The sequence below is a fragment of the Rhinolophus ferrumequinum genome, chromosome 21 (genome assembly GCF_004115265.2).
Source record: "Rhinolophus ferrumequinum isolate MPI-CBG mRhiFer1 chromosome 21, mRhiFer1_v1.p, whole genome shotgun sequence".
NCBI classification, from domain to species: Eukaryota; Metazoa; Chordata; class Mammalia; order Chiroptera; family Rhinolophidae; genus Rhinolophus; species Rhinolophus ferrumequinum.
In genome coordinates, this window is record NC_046304.1 from 35851450 (window position 1) to 35860940 (window position 9491).

The 9491-nt window shown below is 35.4% G+C and overlaps 1 protein-coding gene across 1 annotated transcript in view; it reads right to left on the reverse strand.

Moving 5' to 3' along the window:
* The window catches only part of FBXO47 (F-box protein 47), a 37150-nt gene extending 27659 nt beyond the window's left edge, over nt 1-9491 (reverse strand). The window contains exon 1 of the mRNA XM_033090984.1: nt 9035-9491. Within this exon, the coding sequence (XP_032946875.1) occupies nt 9035-9248 (214 nt within the window). The 5' untranslated portion in view covers nt 9249-9491. The remainder of the gene's footprint in view (nt 1-9034) is intronic.

Genomic DNA, 9491 nt, shown 5'->3' on the forward strand with positions numbered 1-9491 from the left:
CAGGACCGTCATCAAATATGAATAATATTCCCTTGTGGGAAAAACTGCTAAAAAATTAATTTTCAGATGGTCAAGTTTCAGACTTGACTCATTTAGAATGCTTTACAAATTGAAAACGTTTAAACTGGAAAAACTCAGAAAACTATAATTCTCTTTAATTGAAATTACTAAGTAAAAAAAGCCACAGGATCAAGATTACTGGAGAGCATATGTTAAGCAGAAATGGGTGCTGTAATTTTTCCAGCAGGTGGCAGAAGAGAGCTGTATAAGATTTAATGTTTTCTCGAATTGAGTAGTGGAAACTCTAAAGGAAGAGAACTGGAAAGCCCCTTAACTGTCAGAACAGCCTCTGTTTACAGATGAAAAAACTGTAAATCCAAAGAGATTATCTGAACTTCCTAAGGCAAAACACCACTGAAAGAAATTCCTTGAAACATGTCTGGCTATGTATGGGTAAATTTCACTTACAATTACATTACACTCAAGGCAAACAAATTTAATTAGATATGAAAAAATATAATATTTTATATAAAATATTAAGTTATGATAGAAAAGCCTTTGGAGTATTTCCAGAATTCTTTCCTTTTTTGATTAAAACTTTTAAAAAAACCCGTAAAGTCCATCTGAAAGCTTTCTGATGGAAAGTGCATTGCCAGGGAAAAAGTACAAATTTGGGAAGATACCTGAATTTGATTCTTCATCTCATGTTTGCTGTCTTACCTTGAATAAATTACTCAAGCTTTGTGTTTACTGTCAAATAGAACAATAACGTGTACCCTATAGGGTTTTTGCAAGGTTTAAATGAGATCACGCTTGTAACACTCTTGGCTTATACATAGCAGGCACTCAAATATTATTTCCTTTTTCCACCCACTCTGGGGTACACAGAGGTGTTCAAGCTGGGTACTTCCATTAATAGGACTGCCAAACAAAATACAAGACATCCAGACAAATTTTAATTACAGATAAACAATGGACACTTTTTTAGTGCAAGTATATCCCAAATTTTGCACAGGAGATACTCATACTAAAAAATTACTTGTTGTTTATCTGAAATTAAAATTTAACCTAGTGTCTTATTTTTCTTTGCTAAAGCTGGCAACCCTAATTTTTAAAGGTTCCTGATTTATTACAAAATGAAGAAACACCAAAGCAGTGTTATAAAATTAGTGATACATTTTTAAATATGTGCATTTAATAAGTTAGAATGCCAAACCAAGAAATACATTGCAATATAATTGCCAGGCACAAGATGTTGATAGGTCATATAACAAATATGAACTTACAGTGCCCTACAGGAAGTGTGGTCTGGTATTGAGACATATGCTTAAAGATGCATAAAAAATGTCTTCATTATCTTGTTTCTGTGTCTTTGTGACTGTATTGTAATCTCATTTGGAGATGAGGCCAAAGATCTAAATTTGAGGTCCTTTGTGACTGAGGGCTCAGCCAAATGGCCCTCAGATCCCCCAGAATAAGCCCTATTCACTTTCTGATATAACAGTAGAGATACTTGGTACTTTATCCTAGAAAAATGTTTCCTTTGTGAAATATGACAAGATCTTTTACTTGGTTGTATTTTATGTGTTATTCCTTCATTGATGTTGGGAAACGGCAAAGCAAGCTAATGGGCTGAATGCAGCCAAAGGACATAGTGGCCCAATTTCTACCCTGTAAGGAACTAGAGGAGCTGTAACAAAAATTTAATATAACCCCAAAGGACGGCACGTTCTCCTTTTATCCACTTGCACAAAGGATTATTATAGTTTATTATGTACTAAAGTTGTCTGGTCATCATATTACAAGTACTTTTTCAGACCCCTGTGTAGTCATCTCACGGCATCAAGATATTAGGAAGAAGTAGCCTAGACATTAAGTAGATAGCCTCAGTGTTTGACACAATGCCAGATTTACAAATAAAGCCAAAACTTTAAATAAATAAATAAATGGTTTTCTTTTAAAATTACATTTATTAAATATTGAAAAAAATAAAAAAGAATATTTGCAAAAAATATGTAAGGAATAAAGACATGATGTAATGGACTCGTGTGTATACCCTGCCTCTCTGTTTTAGAAAAAAACAAAAATCAAAAACCAATATCATCATGATCTCTGAAGTTCCCTGGGGTCCCCTTCCAGTTCCCCTTCCTTCCCTCTCCCCTCATAGGTAATATTTATCCTGAATTAGTTTTTATAAATTCCCTTGATTTTCATTATAGTTTTACCATGTATATTTATATTCCTAATATTTATATGTATCTGTGTGCTTAAAATGTAAGAGAAATATGGCACGCATACAAAATCATGCACGAATATATAGATTTTCAACAACAGTAATAAAATGAACACTTGTGAATCCATTACCAGGCCAAGAAAGAACATTATCAAGACCACGTGTGCACCTTTTTTTATCCCAGAGATGAATATTATCTGGAATTTTATATTAACCATTTTTGTAGTCAATTATGCATAACACTTAATCATTTTAAAGTGTACAGTTCAGTGGCATTAAGTACATTCACATTGTTGTGCAACCATCACGACCATCCATCCCCAGAACGTTTTCATCTTCCCAACTGGAACTCTGTACTCAGTAACACTAATTCCCCATTTCCTCCTTCTCTTAGATCCTGGCAACCATGATTCTACTTTCCTTCTCTATGAATTTGACTACTCTGTGTACCCCACATAAGTGAAATCGTACATTATTTGTCCTTTTGTGACTGGCTTATTTAATTTAGCATAAAGTCTTTGAGGTTCATCCATGTTGTAACATGTCAGAATTTCCTTCCTAAAGGCCCGATAATTAATCTCTCAAATGGGAATGTATTGACTCTATAGATCAATTTAAGGACACCTGACATTTTTATTAACATGAGTCTTGCAATCTATGAACATAGTATAGCTCTCTATTTATTTTAGTATTCTTTAATATCTGTTATAAAGTTTTATAATTTTTCTTCATAGAGGTCTGGCACATCTTTTGTTAGATTTATTCCTAGGTACTTCATAATTTTGATCTTATTATAAATGATGTATCTCTTTTTAAAGTACAATTTCTATTAGTAAATGCACTTGATTTTCATTTATTGATTTTGTTCCTAATACACTTGCTTGCTAAATTCTCATTAATTCAATTAATATATCTGTAAATTCTTTGAGATTTTTTATGTAAACAGTAATATCTAAGAGGAATGACAGTTTTGTTTCCTTCAGTTCAATTTTTATAGTTGCTCTTATTCTATGGTCTCCAGTACAATATTGAAAATCAGCCATGCTTGTCTTGTTTCCAGTTTTAAAGGAAGTGATTTTTGTATATCACCATTATGTTTTCTAATAGTATTCTTTTTAAGTTCATGAATTTATGTTCAATTTTATCAAAGACTTTTCTCTTACTCAGTCAATGTGATAAATTTCATTACTTGGTTTTCTTTTTTCATAACTTTTCATTATGAAAATTTTCCAAGGTACATAAAAGTTGAAAGAAGAGTACAATGAACACACATATATATACCTATGATTTAGGTACAAAAATTGTTAACATTTTGCTACTTTTGCTTTACCTATGTATCATATATACAATATTTATTCTATACAACATATATCATATATGTAATATATAAAATATATATTATACATTATATACTATATAAAATATATAATATATTATATATTATATATAAAATATATATTAGATTGGTGCAAAAGTAATTGTGGTTTAAAAGGTTAAAAATAATTGCAAAAGCCGCAATTACTCTTGCACCAACCTAATATATTATAATATATGATATATGTTACCATTTGAAGGTAACGTGCAGATATCATGACACACCATCCATAAAGTACTTCATGCAACTCCTTAATATAAGGGCATTTTCCTACAAAAATATAATATTTTATCACACCTAAGAAAATGAATAACTAATTGATTTCTTCATATTAAAGGCCTCCCTGGGGTAAATCCAACATGGTAATAATGCGTTACCCTTTTAAACATTGCTGAATTCAGTTTGCTAATAGTTTTCTTATGATATTTGCATTTATGTTCATGAGGTTGGTATAAAATTTTCCTGTCCCGGCTGTCCTTGTAAGGTTTTGGAATATTGCTTTGACATTGTCCTATATGTCCATTAAATTAAGCTTGGTGATTGTGCTATTCAAATTTCATAAATCCTTACTGATTTTGTTTTGTTTTTTTGGCTGATTGGTTTACTGATCACTTGAGAGTATTACTATCTCCTTTATGATTTTCAGTCTCCTCCTCTTTTTTTTTTTTTTTAAGATTTTATTGGGGAAGGGGAACAGGACTTTATTGGGGAACAGTGTGTACTTCCAAGACTCTTTTTTTTTTTTTCCAAGTCAATTTGTCGTCCTTTCAATCTTAGTTGTGGAGGGTGCCGTTCAGCTTCAAGTTATTGTCCTTTCAGTCTTAGTTGTGGAGGGCGCAGCTCAGCTCCAGGTCCAGTTGCCATTGCTAGTTGCAGGGGGCGCAGCCCACCATCCCATGCAGGAGTCAAGGAGTTGAACTGGCAAGCTTGTGGTTGAGAGCCCACTGGCCCATGTGGGAATCGAACCGGCAGCTCTCAGAGTTAGGAGCATGGAGCTCCAACCGCCTGAACCACCAGGCCGGCCCCAGTCTCCTCTTTTTGTCTGTCAGTTTTTACAGTATAGTTTTATCATTATATAGTGATCTCTTCATGGCTAATAATTTTTTTGCTTTTAAGTACATTTTATCTAATACGTAGTTTTGTCAGCTTTCTTTTACTTAGTATTTGCTTATTGTGTCTTTTCCATTCTTTTCACCTCAACCTTTCTGTGTTCTTATGTGTCCTATGTTCTGGTGGTTTTTTTTGGTAAACTGTAGAGCTGGATTTTTCTCTACTCTGACATTCTATAATGGCAGCATTTATTGCATTATACTTATTGCAGTTACTGATATATTATTTTTCTTTTTTTAGTTGTCTTTTGGCTCTCCATTTTTATGCTTATTTTTCCTCTTTCTTCTTACCTTCTTTTTGATTGATTACTTTGTATCACTTCAGTTTTCCCTGTTTATTAGTTTGAAAGTTAAATATTGTATTCCTAGACTTTTAGTGGTTGATAGAAAAATTTATTAGGCATACTTAACTCATCAAAGTCCAAAGTAAATCATTATTCTTTTGCCTTCTTTCAAACACGGTAAGGACCTTAAAACACTTTATTCCAATCAGCCACCTTCTGAGTTATATGTTCCTGGGTTATGTATTTTAGTTCCATCTTGTTAGGGTTTTGTTGTTGTTGTTGTTGTTGTTGTTGTTTTCTGTAAAGTTTTTATTACGAAGAGAGCAGGGAAGAGACTCAATCCTCTTGGCAGCTGTTGCTCAGTTCTCTTGCTTCCTATTGGCTCCTATTGGTACCACTTTCATGTGGTACAACATTTTCTTGATGAAACTGAGGGCTTGCCTTTGGAGACCTAGAGCATTTCCATGGTATGCCGCTCATTTACGGCAAAGCTGCACACCTTTCAGATCATGTTCTGTGGGGACTTGGTGTGATCGATGAGGCTCCTGTGCCTTGTCTTGCTCACATTCTTGGTTACCTTGTGGTCCTTGTTGAGGTCCATGGCCATGGGATAGCACAGAGCCATGGGTGGACCTGTACTGCAGCCCTGAGGGCCAGGTAGCAGCAGATACCCTCTTGTTAGTTTTTTAATGCCATAGATTGTTATTATAGTTTTAGGTAGTCAATAATAAATAGATTAGATAAAATAGTCCATATTTGATTATTTTACCACTTTTATCACTCTTCACGCCTTCCTTTATCTCATTCCTTCAGTCTGAGATTACTTTCCTTCTGCCTGAAATACATATTTTGGAATTTTACTTGGAGAGGGTCCCTGGTAGCAAATGCTTTTAGTTTTTATTTGTTTGAATTTCCTTCATTTTTACCTTTGTTCTTTACAGATATTTTCAGTGGGTATAAATTTCTAGGTTGATAATCAATCTCCTTTCAGCACATTGAAGGTATTATTCCATTAACTTCTTACTCTTACTATTGCTCTTGAGAAATCAGCTATTAGTCTAAATGTTGTAGCTTTGAAGTTATCTGACTTTTCTCTCTACTTTTAAGATCTACTCTCTGTCTTTGGTGTTCTGCAACTTTATTATGATGTGTTGGAATGTGAATTTCTATTAAGAATTCATTGGAATTCTTCAATCTGAATATCCTTTCATTTTCCATTTTTTGGTCTCATTGTGCTACAGCCCAAATCATTTCTTCAGATGTCTCCTAGTTCTCTAATTCTCCCTTCAGTGTGTCTAATCTGCTATCAAATCTGTCCACTAAGTTTTAAATTTTAATTATTACATTTTTTTTACTTCCAGAATTTTATTTATTTTGTAAAAACTGATCATTTTTGTAGTCTTTTATAATTTTCTCATGTTACTCATTCCTTTTTTTATTTCTTAAAAGCTCTAAAATAGTTACTATATTTAACATCATGTTTCTAATAATTCCTGTATTTAAAGTCTTGTCAATCTGATTCTGCTGTCTGTGTTTCTAATTTTCTTGCTCATGGTACCTTGTTTCTTTGGGTTTTGTGATTTTTGACTGTGAGCTTATATTTCTTAAAACTTTATCTGTGGGAATTTGGGGAGGCCTGAGGTAAAGTTGGGTTCATCTAGAGAAAAATTGCTTTTACTTCTTCTAGCACTTCGGGCATTTAGGACTACTTTAAAAGCCTGTACTCTGCTGGACGCTTTTCAGACCATCCAACTGATATGAATCCAGGACGCAAACTTGTGTTATGGTTAGCTTTTGCTTCCATGTTTTCAGGAGTTTGTTTCACTTTCATGTGGTACTGAGAATCCAGACAGCCCTTTTTGGTTGCAGACCTTCCAGGTGGAGGAATTTGATTATTTCTAGATTAGCCTAACCATAAAGATATAGCCTTTAGGGCCTCACCTGTCTGGAAGGGTATCCAATTAGAGTCTCCACCTTAGGCAGATCCGGGGCTCTGTCTCCTGTTCTTGGAGCTCTTTAAGGTTTTGAAAACTGAATGCTAACTGATTTGGCAATTGCTCCATTTTATGTCTCTGGGTTCTTACTGTCATTTGGTTTTAGCTGAATACTCCTTACTGAGAAGAAGATATTTGTAGTATTTTATCCAAAATTTTTAGATGTTTTCAGCAGGAGAGTCAGTAGGATGCTGGGTTCATTATACCATCTGAATTGGAAGCCTGCATTACTTATTTTTCAATAATACTCTTAAAATTTCTCGAAAAAACATACTCAGGCCTTTATATACATTGTTTCCCAAACTTTTTCCATCTCTTTATGTTATTCTTTCCTCTCAATAACCTGTCCTTTAAGTATGACACATACTCATTGACTTTTAGCCTCTGAAACTGATATCTTTGGCTGATGAAGAATTATGTAATGTTAGGCAAAGAAAAAGATTTTAAGGGCAGCCACGGTCTGCAATGTTCACGTAGTTTTGGATTATTTTTGTCTCTTGTTTTCTCTTATGGTTTCAAATTAAATTTTGAAATGCTCCTAAATAGCCCTATTGTTTATTTTCCTCCTTAACATTTCTGGTAAACAGAACAGTTTAATGTTTATCAAAGGAATATTTTTAAGAACAGCATGATCACATTGGATGTTCCACATGTCTGGTTCCGAAGCACATAATAGACACATTTTGAACATCTGATTCTCCACATTTCATCAAATAACATGCTTTATTTTCTATGAATGCATGGATTATTGCAGCAAGAGTCAAGAAAACACAGCAAAGAGGAGATGGACTCAACTCTTTCCATTTCTCAACTTGAAAGGTCCTTTCTTTTTCTCCCTTTCCTTCTATTTCCTAAAGCTTTCTCTGACTAGCCTGGAGGAAGCCATCTCTCCTCCCCCTGAAAGCAAATGAAAATAGTATTCTTCTTTCCTTACTCTCACTAGCATCCACCCAGGTGACCTGTTTCATCTCACTTTCTTAAACTTTTTTTTTTTTTTCAATTTTAAGTGTATTTTTCCAGGACCCATCAGCTCCAAGTCAAGTAGTTGTTTCAATCTAATTGTGGAGGGCGCAGCTCACAGTGGCCCATGTGGGGATCCAACTGGCAACCTTTTTAAGAGCACCGCGCTCTAACCAACCGAGCCAACCAGCCGCCTCTCATCTCAATGTTTTCTGAGACATCATTTTCTCCTTTTTTTTCTTTCCTATCTCTTTGGCCTCTCCTCTCTTTACCTACTCCTTAAATGCCAGTGCTCCTGAAGGCTGCGTGAGAGACCATTTTCCCCTCCAAGCACTTACCCCCACACCTGGCTCCAATCACTACCTTATATATATCACAAAGATGTATCTCCAGGTCAGCCTCCTCATGAACTCCAGATCCCATATCCAACTGCATACTGGACACCTCCATGTGGATGTCCCATGGGCTTCTCAGCCCAAAATGTCCTGAATTCGTCTGTCTACCCAACTTTCCACCTCCACCAATATCTGCTTCTCTTCCTGTCTCTGTTAAACCAGAACCTCGGAATCATTCTAAACCCTTTTGTTTTATTTCTTTATTTCCCTCCTTCTTCCTCTCAGGCTCGCCAAGTCTTTATATACATATATATATATATATATATATATAAAATGTATTACATATTATATACATATACATATATATTACATATACATTACATATACATATGTATAACATATTAATGTATTATGTTATATTAATATATTATTTATATTATATTAATTATATTAATTTTCTTTATTCCATTATAAATGTCACTGCCCTGGTTCAGGCAGGCCCCCATCCTTTCTTGCCTAAGCCATTATATTTGCATCTTAACTGGTTTCCCTGCTTTCCATTACATCCTCTTCTAATCCATTCTCCACACTGCCTCCAGGGGTCCTCCAGAGTGATTGTTCTAGAATGCAAATCTGATATCTTTCCCTGACTTAAAACCCTTCACTAGTGCTCTCACTTTAGGACAAGATTAGAATTCCTCAGGGTAGCACGCCATGCTCCCCCACCCCCATCTTGGCACATACCTCTCTCGTACCTTGCCATGCCTTCCATGTGTTCCAGCCGAGTGAGTTGCTCACAGGTCCCAAAGGGCCCAGGTTCTTGCATACCAATCTCCTTTGCTGGGAAAGACTTTCCTCTTGTTGCCCACTTCTCAGCCAGCAGACCCCTGAAGTACAACGTCAAGGGGTCCCATTTGCAGATCCTTCCTCTTGTTTTCTGTCCTGGACTTTCATCCATTAGCAGGAAGCCAGCATTTCCCAGGCTGTCCTAGGACTCGGGGTTCCGTCTACCTGGGCAGTCTCCGGCTGGCAAGGCGGTCCCATGAATTTTTGGAGAGAAGCATGTGCTGGAATAAGGAGAGTGAGATCACAAAGAAGTCATCAGTATCCCAGATTCTTTCTCGTCTTCTCTCTTGCCTCCTCCCAATCCCTACCCCAGCAATTTCTTTTTTCCCCTTAGAGTAGCTGAGGGAATCTGTCA